This window comes from Sorex araneus, chromosome 5, assembly GCF_027595985.1.
Source record: "Sorex araneus isolate mSorAra2 chromosome 5, mSorAra2.pri, whole genome shotgun sequence".
Lineage (NCBI taxonomy): Eukaryota > Metazoa > Chordata > Mammalia > Eulipotyphla > Soricidae > Sorex > Sorex araneus.
The window spans coordinates 171657863-171677033 of record NC_073306.1 but is presented as its reverse complement, the minus strand read 5'-3'; the positions used below and the strand labels follow the sequence as shown (position 1 = coordinate 171677033).

General features: G+C 42.4%; 1 protein-coding gene across 1 annotated transcript; it reads left to right on the top strand.

Moving 5' to 3' along the window:
• The first annotated feature begins 2484 nt into the window (after positions 1-2484).
• TLR1 (toll like receptor 1) lies at positions 2485-4872 on the top strand. The gene has a single exon (XM_004608066.2). It carries the CDS (start codon positions 2485-2487, stop codon positions 4870-4872), a length of 2388 nt encoding a protein of 795 aa, XP_004608123.2.
• Positions 4873-19171: the final 14299 nt, after the last annotated feature.

Below are 19171 nucleotides of genomic sequence, written 5' to 3'. Positions count from 1 at the left end.
GGCAGGCTTTTGAATAAGTAAGAATAGGTGCAGGTTTCGAATAAGGAAGTTTTAAACCTCAACCACCTCTACTTTGACCTTGCTTTAACAGTTAGTTCTCTTTGGAAATTTTGGTCACTATTCTAAGCAGAACAGTGACTGGACATTATTTTGTATCCTCTTTAAGTGTTTCTTCTTTGTAAGTAGCTCTTTCAGGAAGCTAGAAAGGAAGATCTGGGAAATGTTTGGGTCTTTCAGAAATATAATCATAGAAATACCACCTTTCCATTCCACATGCACTTTAGTGTCTGCATCTCCTTCCTTGCAGACTTTTAATGAGTGGTGACAAAGGAGATGTACCAGGCTCCCTTCTATGTTTGAAGAAATCAAGAGAACCAAGGTGTCATTGGCACTTCTAGAAGAGGGTAAGTCTCAGCAATACTCTAAAACCTAGATAAGTTTCTGTGTCTAACTTGGGGAACTTTGGCAACCCAGATTGTTTCTAGAACTTGAATTGTTTCTGGATCTTCCTGGTGCAATACCAGGCCAGGGTCTGGGCCTCAGACAAACTAAGGACCTTTTCCAGAGAGACTTTCACGCAGATGACTGCCCATACATTCCACGTGCTCTTCATTCTAGCTTTGACTGCAGTCAACTTCTCCAAAAGGCCTTTTCTGATAACAAATACCTCCCCCCCACCCCCACATGCAAAATTGCTACCAGCCATGATTCTAAATCTACCATTATTCCTAATTCACTCATCCTACTTTCTTTGTCTCTCAAGCACTTATCACCTTGTGAAATTATGTTTTGTCATTCATTTGTTGTTTTTCTTTCTTCCCACTAAACAGTCAGCTCTTTGGGTATTAAAATTTATTCTTGCTCATGGCTTTACCATTAGTTCCTAAAACAGGGACCAGCAGGTTATTACTAAATAGGGTTCAAATTAAAAATAGGATAAATAGGTTTCTAATAAGCTTTTCACCATAATGAAATCACTTTTTGAATAAAACCAGAGTGTGGCTCCAAACCACGTGTAGATAATGGACGGTGCAACCATCTGGATTCTACTACATGGAAGGGAACTCCCAAGGTAGTCATGGTAATTATGGGGAGCAGCAGGCCAAGAATATCAAGTACCCTGCTGTGAGTCCTACTTTGAATTTTTGGCTTTGGTTTGGGTTTGATTTTTGTCGTTGTCAGGTTTTTGAGCCACACCCAGTGGTGCTCAGGTCTCATTCCTGGCTTTAACCCTTTGGGATAACTCTTGGTGCAGATTTGGAGACCAGATGTGGTGCTAGGGATGGACCCCAGGTTGGCTCTATGCAAGGCAAGCATTTACCTGCTGTGTACTATCGCTCTGGTTTGAGTTTTTAAGGATCCTGTAAGGCCGAGAAGAGGTGGCTTTCTGTGAACAGGGAAAAACACTTTCAGGGACCAAAGATACAGTACAGGGGGTTAGGTGCTTGCCTGCCACGTGGCCAACCCTAGTTCAGATCCCCAACACCATATACAATCCTCTGAGCCGTGCCAGGAATCATTTCTGAGCACAGATTCAGGAATAAATAGCCACTGAGAACTCTTGAATAGGGCCAAAAAAAAAAAGCCAATAAACAAAGCAAAACAAATGAACAGAAAAATGTGTTTCTGTGACTACTGTAATCAATGACTACAAATTTGAGGACTTAACCAGTAGAAATGCTAGTTCTGAAGACTCAAAGTCCAAACTCACTCTCTCTTGGACCTCCCTCAGCTACTAGAGGCTCATGACATCCTTGCTTGTGGCTGCATCACTCCTGTATCTGCCCATCTTCCTAAGAATCTTCTCTGTGTCTCTGTTGTTCTTTCTCCTGTCCAGTCATGGGACTCCCTGCCCTTTCACTTATTAGGGACACTCATTGGATTTGGAGACCACCTGCATTATCCAGGAGGCTGTCTTGATATCCAAATCCCAAATTTCTGCAGAAATTCCATTTTCCAAAGAAATTCTAATATTTGCCATTTCTAGATGTGGACAGAAATATTGGGGATACATCATTCAACCCATTACTCAATCTATATGAACAAGTTATTTGATTTGGGGGCAGAAAGATAGTATAGAGATTAAGGCACTTGCTTTACACACAGCTGACTTGGGTTAAATCCCTAGCACCAGTAGGTATGATTCCTGAGGATACAGTAATCATTTCTGAGGAATCATTTCCTCAGGGTCAGGAGTAAGTCCTAGACACAGCTCAGGTGTGGGTCCAAAGCAATAAAATTAAGAGCCTAATTTATTTGATTAATATTGTCAATATTTTTTGTCAATATGTATATATTCCAAGGTGTGTGACTCCAAAGAGTAGCCTTTGTTTAGTAAATTTCTAGAAAAAATAATGTTTAATGCCATTAATGCCATTAATGCTATTTTAATATAATCATTTAATGTGTTTCCAACCTTAGGATTCATATCTGTATCAAGAAGATCCAAAGATTATCAGTTGCCCTAATGTCCAGTGTTACAAAATGACTAAAGGTAATTCTAACATTTATCATCTTGCTGTCATCATCATCTTAATACTTAAGATCAGAGTTCACTTATCTGATGAAAGTGAGTTCTTAGTTAACAGATCAAAAACAGGTCTCAAACATGTTCCCAAAGATCTACCTGGGGAAACCACCATCTTAGAGCTATCACAAAATTCTATATCAGACCTTCACACTTCTGACTTTTTACCTCTCTCCAAGCTGAAGGTTTTGATAATTTCTCATAATAGAATCCAATATCTTAACATCAGTGTTTTCAAGTTCAACCAGGAATTGGTGTACTTGGATTTGTCTCACAACGAGTTGGAAACAATTTCTTGTCACCCCATTGAGAACCTCAAGCACTTAGACCTCTCATTCAATGCATTTGATGCCCTACCCATATGTGAAGACTTTGGCAGCATGACCCAGTTAGAATTTCTGGGCCTGAGTGCCACAAGACTACAGAAATCTGTGATGCAGACAATTGCTCATTTGAACATCAAAAAGATGTTACTGGTCTTAGGAGAATCTTATGGGGAGGAAGAAGACCCTGAAAGCCTCCAACATATTAACACAGAGAGCCTACACATTATTTTCCCCACAGAAAAGGACTTCCATTTCCACTTGGATGTGTCAACCAGCACAGCAGTAAGTCTGGAACTTTCTAACATGAAGTGTGCTACCATCGATAATAGATGTTCATTCCAGAATGTTCTGTTAAATCTTCAGAAGAATCCAAAGATATCAAATCTTACTTTAAATAACATTGAAACAACTTGGGATTGTTTCTTCAACATCCTTCAGTTGGTTTGGCCTACGAGCATAGAGTATTTCTCAATGACAAATGTGACTCTCCGACATCAACTTAACTTTGGAAATTTTGATTATACTAACACTTCACTGAAGGCCATATCTATACACCAACTTGTAAGTTATGTGTTCAAATTTCCACAAAATGTTGTCTATAAAATACTTTCAAATATGAACATCCCAAGCCTTACAGTATCCTCCACCCGCATGGTCCATATGCTTTGCCCGTCCCAATCTAGCCCATTTCTATATTTGGATTTTTCCAATAATCTCTTAACAGATATGGTTTTTAAAAATTGTGACAATTTAACACTGTTAGAAACACTTATTTTACGAAAGAATCAATTGAAGGAACTTGCAAATATAATTCAAATGACCAAGATGATGAAATCTTTGCAACAGTTGGATATTAGCCAGAATGCTCTCAGGTATGATGTAGATGAAGGAAATTGTTCTTGGACTAAAAGTTTATTAAGTTTAAATATGTCTTCAAATCTGCTCACGGACTCTGTTTTCAGATGCTTACCTCTCAGGGTCAAGGTTCTCGATCTTCACAATAACAGAATAAGGAGCATTCCAGATGCTGTCAATAGTCTGGAAGCTTTGGAGGAACTCAATGTTGCCTTCAACTCTTTAACCAACTTGCCCGGATGCGGCGCCTTTAGCAGTCTTTCCGTACTGACCATTGACTACAATGCCATTTCCAATCCAGCCGCTGATTTCTTCCAGAACTGCCAAAAGATCAGGTCACTGAGAGCCGGAAACAACCCATTCCAGTGTACATGTGAGCTGAGGGAGTTTATCCAGCGTGTAGGCCAAGCCTCAAGGGCAGTGGTAGAGGACTGGCCTGCTTCCTACACGTGTGACTATCCAGAAAGCGCCAAGGGAACCCCACTCCAGGACTTCCGTGTGTCTCAATTATCGTGCAGCCCCTCTCTGCTGCTGGCCACTGTGGTGGGCACTGTGCTGGTGTGGGCCATAGGCACGACCGTCCTCTGTGTCTACTTTGATGTGCCCTGGTATCTCAGGATGGTGTGCCAGTGGACCCAGACCCGGCGCAGAGCTAGGAATGTAGACTTAGAGGAACTGCAAAGAGCTCTCCAGTTCCATGCCTTCATTTCATACAGCGGGCACGATTCTGCCTGGGTGAAGAATGAATTACTGCCCAACTTGGAAAAGGAAGATATCCGGGTCTGTCTTCATGAGAGAAACTTTGTCCCAGGCAAGAGCATTGTGGAGAACATCATCAACTGCATAGAGAAGAGCTACAAGTCCATCTTTGTCTTGTCTCCCCACTTTGTGCAGAGCGAGTGGTGCCACTATGAGCTCTACTTCGCCCACCACAACCTGTTTCATGAAGGGTCTGATAACTTAATCCTGATCTTGCTGGAGCCTATTCCACAGTATTCCATTCCTGGCAGCTATCACAAGCTCAAAACTCTGATGGCACGAAGAACTTATTTGGAATGGCCCAAGGAGAAGAGCAAACATGGACTTTTTTGGTTTAACCTAAGAGCTGCCATCAATATTAAGCTGATGGTGCCAGCAGAAGAAATAAACCAAATAGAGGTCTAAAAACATCTCCCCTTATTACTTTTGATATTCCTTGGAAATATCAACACAAATATGAAAACAATTTTGGAAATAGATGGAAATGAAATAGATAAAAATGTGTGCTTTCACACCTTAGTCCACCATTGATATTTGGTAATAAAGGTGAATAAAAGGATGTAATTTTGATTTGAACACTGAATTTTTATTTTTTTAAGTTTTTTTTAATTGAATCACTCAGAGATAGATTCTTACAAAGCTGTTCATGATTAGGTTTTAGTCATACAGTGTTCCAACACCCATCCCTCCACTAGTGTACGTATCCCAGCACCAGTGTTCCCAGCTTTCCTTCCATTACCTCCCCCAGCCTGTCTCTATGCAGGCACGTTTCCACTTTCCCTCTCTCTCTCTCTCTCTCTCTCTCTCTCTTCCCCACCCCTCTCCTTCTCTCTCTCTCTCTCTCACCACTTTAAGATATAAGCTACACATTTACAAAGCTGTTTATTATCGGGTTCTAGTCATAACAATGTTCCAATACCCATCCCTCCACCAGTATAGTAATGTCCCCAGTTTCCCTCCCAGTACCCATCAGCCTGTCTCTATGGCAGACACTTTCCTTCTCTCTCTCTCTCTCTCTCTCTCTCTCTCTCTCTCTCTCTCTCTCTCTCTCTCTCTCTCTCTCTCTCTCTCTCTCTCTCTCTCTCCCCTTTTGGGCATTATGGTTTGCATTAGAGGTACTGAGAGGTTATCGTGTTTATTCCTTTACCAACTTTCAGCATGCAATTCTTCTCCAGAGTGATCATTTTCAACTATCTTTGTCATCTGCCCGAGAACGGATGACTAGCTAAAGAAATGACAGTACATCTACACAATGAAATGCTATGCAGCTGTTAGAAAAATGAAGTCATGAAATTTGCTTATAAATAGATGGACCTGGAGAGTATCCTGCTAAGTGAAATGAGGCAGAAGGAGAGGGAAAGACATTTGCACTCATTTATGGGATATAAAAAAAAAATCCACACACAGGGGCTGGAGCGATAGCACAGCGGGTAGGGCGTTTGCCTTGCACGCGGCCGACCCGGGTTCGATCCCCGGCATCCCATATGGTCCCCCAAGCACCGCCAGGAGTAATCCCTGAGTGCAAAGCCAGGAGAAACCCCTGAGCATCGCTGGGTGTGACCCAAAAAGAAAAAAAAATCACACACAGTATTAGATTAATACCCAAGGACAGTAGAAACAAGGGTCAGGAAGGTTGGTCCACAGTTGGAAAGCTGCCTCAAGTGCTGGGGAGAAGGCAGTTGAGAGGGAGAAGGAACTACCATGTATTCTCTTGAACATGAGCTTCTTCTCTTTCTCTTCCTTCACATTTTTCTAAATAAGTTTCATTCAATAAAAACGATGCTATTTTACTAAATAAAATAAATTTAACTCTTAACACCCCATGTATTCTCTTCATCACTGCCAGAAGTGAGCACTGTCAAGTGTGGCCAAAAACAAAAAAATAAAATAAAATAAATAAAATTCAGATTGAATATGAAAATGAAATTGAGAATTCATTGTCAAGGGCCAGGTAAGAACATTGACTCTGCTTTAAAAAATATACATACACATGTCATGTTCTGGGACCAGAGAGATGGTACAAGAGTTCAGAGTTGCCTTGCATGCCTTGAACTACAGTCACCATGATTGTCCCTTAGTCCTACCAGGGGTCACAGAGACAGGAAGAACCCTAAGCACTGTTGGATGTGGCCCAGAACAAACACAAACAAGAATCATGTCTTTTGATTTGAATTTCACTTCTGGAAATCCATCCTAAATAAAGCAGTTGAAATAAAATTTCAAATTATGCAATATTTGCAAGTGTGTCATTACAGGTTTATTGTTAATCAAAAAAGATTTTTTTTCAGAATTTTGAAATTTTGAAAATACAAACCTCCAACAAAGGAACACAGTACTATACTTACTTAGTGTTGTATTTCACAACCATCAGAAGAAAGGTGTAGTGTTAAGATAGTAAATCTTGTATTATGTATTTTTTACTGTAATCTTTAAAAATAATGTGGAATGTTGTTCATGTTGGAAAATTCTTCCCACATAAATGAGAAACATAGAATACAAAATTGTGAAAGATGTTGAAGTCTAAATGATAGTATACAAAACTATTATCACTCCCTGCTGATGAATTTGTGCTTGCCTTTGGTTTTACATTCTCCTGTGCTTAAAAAATTCGTCACTATCAAAACCAAGAAAACGGGAATTAAAAATAGGTCTCTCCCCAAGCTGGTAGTAGCAGAGAAACAGTGTTAAATCTGCTAAATCAGCATGAAGCATTTTGGAATTAAATCCTGACTCAACTTCTCTGTAGTCTCATGGCCTTGGTTGACTTCTAATGAACTCATTCAGCCTTCTTTTCCCTCATTTGTAGACTGGATATAATAATCGCGCCCCTCAAATGGTTGCAATGAGAAGTCTGAGACAGAACGTGTATAAAGGATTTGGCTGAGCTGGAAAAATAGCTCAGCAGTAAAGCACTTGCCTTGCATGTCTTAGGCTCTGGGTTTGATCCCCAGCACGACATATAAATAAAATAAATTAGGGTAGGGCTGATATTCACTCCAGAGTAGACAGCGCATAGTCTGTGCACTCTGGACACAGGGCTTCCATGCTGGGATTCGGTCTCTTCACCTCCTTCTGGGGACCTTGTGTGATCACATGATTTCTTTTTATATTATCTTCAATGTCCAATGAGAAATATAGTCATGTTTGCCTCATATTATGGTTAAGGAGATTCACTGAATTAATGGTGGTGATTAGTGGTGGTCTAGAACAGTACTCAGCACAAAGGGGAAGCTCAATGAATGTTAGTTATTAGGATGGTGAAACTATTGATTGCTAGTTTTCCTTTCCATTTTTTGTTTGTTTTATTTTGGGGCCATACTCAAGGCTTACTCCTGACTCTGAGCTCAAAATCACTCCTGGCAAACTCAGGGGAACCATTTGGGGTGCTGGTGATCGAACCCAGGTCGGCTAGGTGCAAGACAAAAGCCCTACTCGCTAAGATTTCTCTCTGCTTCCTGCTACTTTCCTTTCTTCAGGACTCTCCCTCCCTCCCTCCCTCCCTCCCTCCCTCCCTCCCTCCCTCCCTTCCTTCCTTCCTTCCTTCCTTCCTTCCTTCCTTCCTTCCTTCCTTTCTCTCTTTTTCAGGCCACACCTGCCTGTGCTCAGGGCTTACTCCTGACTGTGCTCAAGAATCAGTCCTGGCTATGCTCCCTGCCAGTGCTGGGGATAGAACCTGAGTTGGCCACATGCAAGCATCTTACTATATGTACTCTTTCTCCAGTCTGACTTTTCTTTTTCAAATATTCAATGCGGTACCCAGTGCAATAGTATGCTGATATAATAGATTCTTTCTCCCTTTGCACACCAAAGTACTTATGACAATGAATATTTTCATTACTTTCATAATGAAGCAAAATAGTGAAGCCCTGATTTTCAGTGTCCACAACCGCATTGTGTGAATAGTCTTGCCACACCATTTCAACAAGCCTATATGATGTCATTAAGGATGGAATAAGGAGGAAATGCATCAGACACTTACCATTTTATATATTTCTCTAATATAGATATCATTACATAAATAACTGTAAGAACATAACAATGGATAATATATTATAAAAATATTGAGTAATTTATGAGTTTTGAGAACTTACTGCTTTGATTTTAATATTTCTTATTTAATTTTTAATAATGGTTAAGTGATAAAATTATTGAAAATTAACGATTGACTCTTATTTGCTGATAAAAGCTGCTCTAGTAGACCTCTGAATGGATTGGAAGAGAGCTTAATATGCAAGACTCTGATTTCCTTTTTCAGAGGCAATTAAGCAATGAATCATGATGGAGAAGCAGATGAGGAAACCCAGGGAAGTCCTGTGGCTAATGTGTCTTAGCAGATGTTTAGTACATGACCGAGTTACCCTAGAATTCTTCGAAGATGAACACGTTCATATTTATGGAGTAAGCAGCAATCAAATGAGAACTCCATGCTTCCTCCTTTTCCTTTTCTACTTCTCTCGTGGCCACTCCTTCATGTAGCCCACATATTTTATTTTCTCTATTTATTTTCCCCCTTCTTTTTGTATTCATTAATTTCTGTCACTTCCCAGCATCCTAATTTTCTCCACTAGCCATTCCCCAGTCTTTTGAATGCTTTTTTGCTTTTTCCTTATTAATCTATCTGTTGTATTTTTTCCAAAACCTTCCATGTTCTTATTTCCTCTTTAATCTCTTTTACTGTTTGCTTAGCTCTTCCCCTTTCTATCATATTTCTGTAGAATTGATTTCTTGTCCTTAGGGCCTTTGGGGTGATTCTTGCGATCACAGGTCCTAAGGGATCATTTATAGAGTGAGCAGACCCAGTGAGAAAAGGTGTAGTGTAGCACTGTCGTCCCGTTGTTCATTGATTTGCTCAAGTGGGCACCAGTAATGTCTCCATTGTGAGACTTGTTACTGTTTTTGGCATATGGAATACACCACAGGTAGTTTGCCAGGTGTGGAAACTGATATTGGGAGAAAAGGTGTAGAACTGGTGTTGAGAGGTAAAAATAAAACTTTCACTATCGGGCATTACTAGGAAAAAGTGGGGGTAGAATTAGAGTTCCAGTTTGTTGGGAAATTGTAGAGTATTTATTTATTAACTTCAGGCTCTCTCCTTATTTATCCAATATGGTAGCCAATAGTCATGGCGGTTGCTGCGTCCAGAATATGACAATTCTAAGTTGAAATATGCTGTGAGTGTAACATATGCTTTCTAAACACAGATTTCTATAACATTGGATGAAAAATAAAGAATGTGAAAGGTTTTGTTAGTTTTTATACTGAGTGCATGTAAATATTTTTATAGAATGGACCAGGTTAAAGTATATATATATATATATATATATATATATATATATATATATATGTTTAATTTTATTTAACCTCTTTACTTTTGGGGTGGCTCCCCGGTAGTATTCAGGGCCCATTCCTTGGTAATGTGGGTCTGATGGTTTCTAAGTGCTCAGCCTGCAAAGCAAAGCTCAGATGTGATGGTGTTGTTTATAACGATGGTCTTGTGTGTAAAGTGAGAGGCACGGCACTCTGTCCCGCCATGTGTGTTCCGTGACCATGAGCCACTTCCACACCCCGGCCTGCAGCCACCACCAACAGACACATGAAGGAGGGAACAGGGCCGCCAGGCTGGCTTGTGATCAGATACTGTCTATTCCAATTTCAGTCTCACCATTGATTCCACTCTCCCCACGTGTCTCCTCCAGTCTCACTGAGCACCCCATTGCAGACCCCCACTGCCCCTCAGTCCTGTCTTCTCCTGTTCCCCATGCTACTCTCCCCACGCCCAGTGCTTGCAGCCTTAGTCTAGAGCCCAGCCTCCCTGCACTGGAGGAACAACTACAACTTGGTCAGATAACACTGTCAATATATGTAAAGCCCTTCCTTCTGGGGAAGCTCTTCTAAGACAAAGAAATTCCACTCTTGAGGGGAATTTCATCTAAGGACTTACTTCTCCTTTTCTTAGTCCATAAACATCATCTTAGGTTTATAATTCTTAATAATCTTTCTAGTCGTTTTGCATGGATACAGTAAGAGATACATTAAATTTATAGGGTGTCTCTCCTGGGGACATCTCACTATAGATCCTGGACTACAGTGCTCAGACCAGATTAGTCCTTCCTAATCCCTGCAGGGTCCTTGTCCTGTCACTTCTCTTTGGGTCATGACAGAATTCATCCATGACCATGCTCTAAACTTATTACAAGTTTCATGGCACTTGGCCTGTCCCGTTTCGATGCCAGGGTAGTTCACAACTTGCCCTAGGTCCATCCAGTCCTTTCATCGGGACTCTGTTTTGGGGGTGTTAGAAACTAAGGATAACTGAGGCTTAAGTTGAGTAAATATGACATATGCCCAGTGTGTAAACACACACACAAAAAGGGCAGCACAACACAGCAGGCACAGAACAGCGGCGCTCTTTCTCTCTCCCTCCGCCTGCATTTGGTAGTCTCACGCTGCTTCCCCCACCCCGGGGAGGTTGATGGCGATGATGAGGCAGGCGAAGGAAGGAACGGGAGCCAGGCTGGTAGGTCTCAGTTGCAGTTTATTCTATTCCCATCTCAATTCTCCTCTGATTCTCCTCCTGCTTCTTCCTCCCCCATGCTACTTCATTCTTCTTCTCTGGATCTGGATCTGGATCTCAATCTAGCTTCTCCAGATCTGGCACTGGGACTGGCCCCCAGCCCACTCTTACAGCCTAGTTAAATCCCCCAGCATGAGGGGTTGGGACTTACACATAGGTGTGGTCACAATCAATAGGGGTAAATTTCTTTCCCTCAGAGGATGCTTCTTCTAGGACAGATTCTCTTTCAGCAGGATGACCCACCCAAGGGCAGAATCCCATGGGTGTGTTTCTCCTCTCCTTGTCCATCTAACATATAAGTATTCATATTATTAATCATTTTGTATGGACACAACAAGAGATGCATTAAATTTATAGAATTGTTCTCTTGGGGTCATCTCAATCTCAGACTACAGTGCTCAGGCCAGATTAGTCTTTCCTATCCCTAGCAGGGTTCTAGTCTCATTGTTACTTTTGGATAATGACAGCATTCGTCCATGACCAAGCTCTTAACTTACAGTTAAGCATTAAGCACTTTGGCCAGGCCCATCTTGATGCCAGGGTAGCACATAACTCACCGCTTGCCCTGGGTCCGTCCCATTCCTTGTTGGGACCCTGCCTTTGAGGTGCTAGGAATTAAGGGCAACTGAGGCTTAAGTCGAGAAAGCAGATGCCTGGGAGTGAATAATATTCGAAGCCAATTAAATCCCATGTTACAAAAGCATATTAACAACTGTCTTTCTTTGTCCATACAAAAAGGACATTGCTTTAAAGTAAACTATTCAAAAGACACAAGGAGAGGAGAAAGGCAGTATTAACTTACAATACAAGTTCAGTGTCCTAGAAAGGTCTGACCTTACAAATTAGCAGAGTTTGTTTAGGGGGAAAAGCTGATTAACTGGTTGGGGAAGAGAGCATAGAGAAGTGGTTACAGATAGACAAAGGAATGAGAGTGACTCGGGAGCACTTTGATGGGTGTGACCCAATAAACCTAAGCTCCTTATGGCAAGGGGAACAGGACATACCAATGTTAAAATGTTTAGAGATTATTACCAGATAAACCTAAACTCTCTATGGCAAGGGAGAAAGGACAAACCAATGATATCCTACACCCAGGAGTAAATATCCGGAGTCAATAAACTCCCAAGTTACAAAAGCATAGCATTAACTATCTTCCTGTGTCTATTCAAAAAGGACACTGCTCTAAAGTAACCATGCAAAGGACATAAGGGAAAGAGAAAAGCAGTATTTCAATTACAAGTACAAAACTCAGAGTCCTTAGGAGGGTCTGACCTTACAAGTCATAATAGGGTCTGATTTGGGGATATTGGTGATTAACTGATAGGGGAAGCAGAGAACAGAGAAGAGGTTAAAGATAAACACAGAGGAATGGGAGTGCCTCGGGAGCACTGTGAATGATGTAACCCAATAAACCTAAGCTCCCTGCAGTAAGGGAGCAGGGACAAACCAATGTTATCCTACAATGTTGGAATGCCATGCAGGGAGGTGGCAGAATCCAGGGCCTTGTACATCCCAGAACAGTGCTCCAACCCTCTGAGCTATCTCCCCAACCCTCATTGTGTCCTGTAAAATATTACATTTAAAACTGGATCATTCAAAAATTATTTGCATAAAACAAAAACAAAACAGATGTCTTTGCATTATTTCTATACTCCATTGGACTGTGTTGCTTTAGTTCTTGATAACAAAATTTACCAAATGTCTGCAAAATGTGTAATTAGCTTCCTGTGACTAATCTAGGACCCTTTACATTTATTTCCCCTGACTTATCTAGGACCATTTATATTTATTTGTTTAAATGGAAAATATCTCCCTGCTTCATATTCATCTATGTAGCAAATAAATGGCAAGTGATGGAAATTTCTTAACCACATGGGAAAATGACTAGCTTTAGTTTTTTTTAAAGACATAATTTACATATTATCACCTGTCACTCTTTTTCATGGTGTTTACAATGAAACTGAGGATCTTTATTTAGTTAACATGAGCTTCATGCTAGACCACAACTTAGACTACAGGAAGGCAGTTCCAGGCCCTTAGTTCCAGGGGTCCAGGGAACCTTTGCTGCCCATATAGAGGTACATAGAGACACTCTGCTTTGGGCCTGGGGTCAAAGAGCCAATCACATGTCTTGTGGGAAATACCCTCCTGCCCATAAGCCCTGACTGAGAAGAAGGAGAAGCCAAGGCCGCCCTCAGGGGAGGCTAGGAGTAGATGGAGAAGAGAAAGAGGTCAAGAGAAGCCTAGTGAGTCGTCACTGGGGGAGAGGTAACAGACCACTGGCACTGGGTCATTCTCTGGGCAACCCTAGCAGCTGTCCTTCCAAGGCTCCATCAAGACTGGCTTGAGCTGCTCTGCTTCCTTCCTTCCCACCCCCAGCCCCTAGATCTGATCTCTTTTTATTTAAAAAAAATAAGACTGTGGAACACTATCAATAAGCATCTTTCACTAAGAGACTCAGAAGTTTGGGAAGGGAATCAGAAGAAATAGAATAGCTTCCTCACTACAGAATTTAGTTTTCTTAATCATCGCAAGCATTGTAGCACTGTAGCACTGTCGTCCCCGTTGTTCATCGATTTGCTCAAGCGGGCACTAGTAACGTCTCCATTGTGAGACTTGTTACTGTTTTTGGCATATCCAATACACCATGGGTAGCTTGCCAGGCTCTGCCGTGCAGGTGGGATACTCCCGGTAGCTTGCCGGGCTCTCCGAGAGGGATGGAGGAATCGAATCATCGCAAGCAGCAGTGGGAAATTTTTAGTGATTTAAAGGACAACCCCAGACTAGTGAAGCACTGGTAATTTTTTTTATTCCTTGTTTCTAAGAAGCTATCTAGCAATTGCCTTCATTTATCGGTTCATGTCTCATCAGAAAGGGGTAAAGGAAAATCCCATGGACTCTGTCAATCACGTACTCTATCTGCTTCCTTTCTTCCTGTAGCATCTGTAGCTTATTGTTTTCCTGAGTTTTCTTTAAAATAGACCTCCATCCACCTGAGGAAACCCTAAGCTCTGTTGCAATTTATGTAAGAAGATGGAAATCTGAAATCAGGGGTGGGGCTCAGGGAGGGGGAGAGAATGTGTGTGTGTGTATGTGTGTGTGTGTGTGTGTGTGTGTGTGTGTGTGTGTTGGGGTAGGTAGAGAAATTGAAAGAGATATCAGAACATATCTCTGATGCTCAGAGCAAGAGAAGAGGGAGACAGAGATGAAAAGATTTTTTGAAGAAAATAAAAGCATCACAAATCAAAGCTATCAGCTCAAGGGGCAAAAAGAGAACACTGAAAGCAAAGCACTTTTTCTGCAGGAGACCCTGGTTTGGTCCCTGAGCACTGCCACTGTTCACTTCTGAGCATAGAATCAGTTATAGTCCCTGAGCACTGCTGGGTATGCCTTACTCACCCCTTGAAAGGCCTCCCCTCAAACAAAATTTTAAAAAATGACAAAGGTATTAGTTCATACAGTTTTGAGCACGGCATTCTAATCACTTACTGCAAATAAATATTTAATGGGCCTTAGAAGTCCGAGGGGGCTGGAGCAATAGCACAGTGGGTAGGGCATTTGTCTTGCACAAGGCTGACCTGGGTTCCATTCCTCCACCCCTCTTGGAGAGCTCGGCAAGCTACTGAGAATTTCTTGCCCGCACAGCAGAGCCTGGCAAGCTACCCGTGATGTATTCAATATGCCAAAAGCAGTAACAACAAGCTTTACAATGGAGATGTTACTGGTGCCTGCTCAAGCAAATTGATGAGCAACGGGATGACAGTGACAGTGACAGAAGTCCAAAGGGAGAGGGTGGAGTCATGGGGAAAATGCAGATTATGGAACCATATTGAATCATTTATGAATCTTGACTTTGTCTCTTTGTGGATAATACCCTTGAACAAGTTTCCTGTTCTCTCTATGCCTGTCTTATCCCCTGTCCAGTAGGAACTGTATTTCTGGAATGACAATGTACCACAGACTCAAGTTCCATGCAGTTGCTGGAGAGAATTGGCCTAGAACACAGACCTAACCCTTTCTGTGTGCAGGGTGGAGGGAAGCTGCACGGGGATGGAGAGGCCGCGGAATCCTGCTCGCTAGCCTGGCTCGGTGCTTTCCGGCAATCACATTCAATGCTAAGTAAAGAGAAGGTCTTTACTCTTGACAGTGCCAGGTTAGGTTGTCGGAAAGGAAAGAAGACACCTTTGGGCATCTAAAGCCCCCTCAGTGACTATTTCACTTGAAGAGAGCAATCCAGCACACACATATGTGTGCTAATTATCGCCTGAGCACTGCTGCAGGGAAAGAGGTTTGAGAGCTCCTCTTGTCTCTGCGACACCGCTCCACCATGGGCAAGCACCAGCCCCCGTGCCCGTGAGGCAGTGTCCGCTGACATGCTTCTTCTCTCTCTAATTTAATTTCTTCTTCTTCTTCTTCTTTTTCTTTTTGGGTCAGGCCCAACAATGTGCAGGGGTTACTCCTGGCTCTGCACTCAGGAATTGCTCCTGGTGGTGCTCTGGGGACCATATGGGATGCTGGGAATAGAACACAGGCTGGCCGTGTGCAAGGTAAGCACCGCCCCATTGTACTACTGCTCCGGCCCCTTTCCGATGGGTATAACACAGAGTCATGAGACAACAGGTGTCCATAAGTCTGAGGGCACACGGAACAGTGTTACCACACAACCCCTGCCTCTGCTGTGCCAATAGCCCTCCTTCACTGTCCACTGGCTCCTTCCTGGACTTCACTCCCTCTTAGGGAACCTCAGTCCTGGGGATTAGTTTTCTCCAGATGTTGTGCAGAAAATTCCCCTTATGTTTATGTGGACAACAGAACAGAGTGGGTTTTTTTTTTTTTTTGCAGTTGCTTTTTTGGGAACAGCTATTTATTGTATAATTTTCCTTTAAAATATAAGTAGAGGGGCTGGAGTGATAGCACAGTGGGTAGGGCATTTGCCTTGCACGTGGCTGACCCGGGTTCGATTCCGAGCATCCCATATGGCTCCCCGAGCATCTCCAGGAGTAATTCCTGAGTGTAGAGGCAGGAGTAACCCCTGTGCATCGCCAGGTGTGACCCAAAAAGCAAAATAAAATAAAATATAAGTAGACATACATGCATTGCATTTTGCTGGGAGGGGCATGGAAGTGGATGCTAACGAAGTCCTGCTTTATAAACATACCTCCTTCTCAATGTCATATTAACATAGATCTATTATAATCATTTTTGTAAAGTGGATCACTTCTCCTGTGGACAAACCTGTTTAGGAATTTTCATCTTCACTGGGAAAATTCAGCAGTGTCATTTGATCTTCAAGTATAAGGAAAATGTCACAAGCACTGCCCTGAAGTCATTGCTCTGTACCCTGAAATCTACATCAAACAGATGATGTTTACCATTTCTTTTGAAGAGGAAGCCTCTGGCACTGCTGGGTGTGGCCCAAAGACTAAAGAAAGAAAACTCAGGAGATATGACAGCAGTTATTTATAGCCCCCGCCTGACCTGGGTTCGAGTCCTGGTGGTAGCATGTGGTTCCCTGAGCATTGCGCATCACTGGGCACAGCCCTGGGGCCCCCAAGCACTACTTGGGTAGCCTGAGTAACCCCGACACTGCAGGGCCCCCAGCAGCACTGCAACCTCAGGTCCTTGCATGGGACCACTGGCTGGGGGACTGAGAACGGCCAGTGGGGCCCCTGGGTTTCCGAGCACTGCTTGGGAGTCCCCCCCACACACACACACACCTCACTTGCCAAAAGCACCCTAAAAATTTAATGCAGGCATGCAGGGTGTAATGCCACCAGCATGCAGTAGAGGGCAAAGGGGCTCACGCGTCGTAGAAAAGCTGTTTTTCCCCCTCACAGGCCATTGTGGACCTGACTGGGCCTCACCTGCAGCGCTGATGGGCCCCCGCAAGCCTGGGGTAAGAACTGCTAGTCTGCTTTGCTGAGAAAGAAACGGGGTGCGAGGGGATCTTTCCCAAAGAAGGGAAATTTGAAATCAAGGAGATGGGAAAAGTAGATTTATTGTCAGTACTTGTTCTGTTGTTTGTCTGTATTCATGTAAAAGCTGAGGGTCAGTGACTGTCACTGGGTTATTGATAGATCTCGGTCTTGCAGGTGTTCGTGGGTTTGGGTTCGGGTTTGCTGCTGATTAAACCTCTAGACTGCTCTTTTTGTTGTAAATGGAGATTAAAAACAAAACAGGGAGCTTGCAACTGTCTCACGGTGATTCAATAAAATAAAAAAAAAAAAACAACAGGGATAAAATGGCCACCATTGTTTTACTGTCTAGAGGACTGAACAGGATAGCCAATCAATAGAAAACGTTCACTTCCTGGCCAGATATGTTGGAAACAGCCAGGAAATATTATTCTTACTCTTACTTTAAAAAGAAAAATCACTCAACATTCAGGTACTGCAGGTAGGGCCTTGCATGTGGCCAACCCAGGCTCGATCTCAGCATCCTATATGGTAGTCAGAAGTAATCCCTGAGTGCAGACCCAGGACTGATTCCTGAGCACCACAGGGTGAGGCCCAACAGCAATAGCAACAAATCACTCAATATTCAAGGAGTTCTTTTATGACGCCATCTCAAGGGGCTCAAGCTCAAAAACTGGGGAGGCATACTCCATTGTTTTGCTGTGTGCCTCTTTGGGTAAAGAGGAATTCAGCGATTAGGGTTTCTTTGGCAAGCCGCCATCGTCATTGTTAATGGTGGCTTTGAACTTAGAGCATTAAATTATTGGCTATTAAGGTAAGTTATTCTCTGGTTTTCACCTGCTTTCAGTACGAAAGTAGCAATAGGAGAACTATAATAATAATTTATAATGCTTGCGGAATGTGTCTTTCATCAGAAGTTTATGGCCTACTTTTAAAAATGTTTAAGTGAAATAGATAAAAGAATATGCATTACTGCCAGGAACTTTCTGTTATATTCTATTTAGAGAAGTGCTATAAGAATAAGCTCTGCTTCCTTTTCGAGAATAAGACCCAGATCATGCTGTGGTATTGGGCGGGGAGAAGAGATAGCTAAAAGATGCAAGTTAAATGTCCCAGCTCAGGAGAACCAATTAAGGCAGGGTGGTTAAATCCTACAATAGTTTTCAAGGGACATAGTGTCCAAACTCAGAAACTTAAAGTTGTTCTAAGCCTTCTATGAGATGTTAATATCAAAATCACAGTTCTGAGCTTCCTGGCTCTATCTGCCATTGTCCTATAAGTCGTATTGGAACCTAAGAGAGAAAGAACACTCAGTACTACTGAGATGAGAGATAGGACAGGGGTTAAGATGTTTGCCTTACCCGTAGCTGACCCTGAATTGATCCATGGAGCTGCAGATGGTCCCCCTGAACGTTGCCAGAAATAGTCACCAAACACTGCTAGGTGTGGCCCAAAAGCTTAAAAAGAATCAATATTACTAATTCTGTCTTTATGAAAAGAATCATCTTTTGCTCCTTATGGGGAGTTTTACACTCATTTTACCCCCTGGCAGTACTCAAGGGGACAATATACAATGCTGGGGATCAGACAGAGTTAGCTGCATGCAAGGCAAGCACTTTAATCTCTGCATGGGGCTGGAGAGATAGCACAGTGGGTGGGGCATTTGCCTTGTATACAGCCAAGCTGGGTTCGATTCCCAGCATCCCATTTGGTCCCCCGAGCACCGCCAGGAGTAATTCCTGAGTGCATGAGCCAGGAGTAACCCCTGTGCATCGCCAGGTGTGACCAAAAAAGCAAAAAAAAAAAAAAAAAAAAAGTATAAGTATAATCCCTGTACCATCTCTCTGTCCCCACTTTAATTCTTCTTAACTGTTCAGATCATCAAAGGGGCCTGGAATGTTGGTCTTGAGTGCCACTTAGCAAATGTCACACTCTGATCTGACATGAAGACCTCTTCTCTCAGTTATAATATTTCTCCTTTCTAGGAAGCCTTCCTTGACTCCATCTGCATGTAGAGGGCCTAAGTAACTTGAGACTCTGTAAATCCTCAGATCAATCCCAGAAGATAATCAGATCTTAGCATTACAAACAAATAAATCCTATGGAATGTAGCAAGTTAAATAGAACCTTAACTTCCTACACTGTCTTTCTAGGATCTTCTATTCATCTTTCTCATTCGTATGAGGGAATCAGTGCTATAATCCTTGCATGGACC

Excerpts from the sequence above, each read along its gene's own strand:
- TLR1 (XM_004608066.2), top strand. The coding sequence starts at position 2,485 with ATGACTAAAGGTAATTCTAACATTTATCATCTTGCTGTCATCATCATC.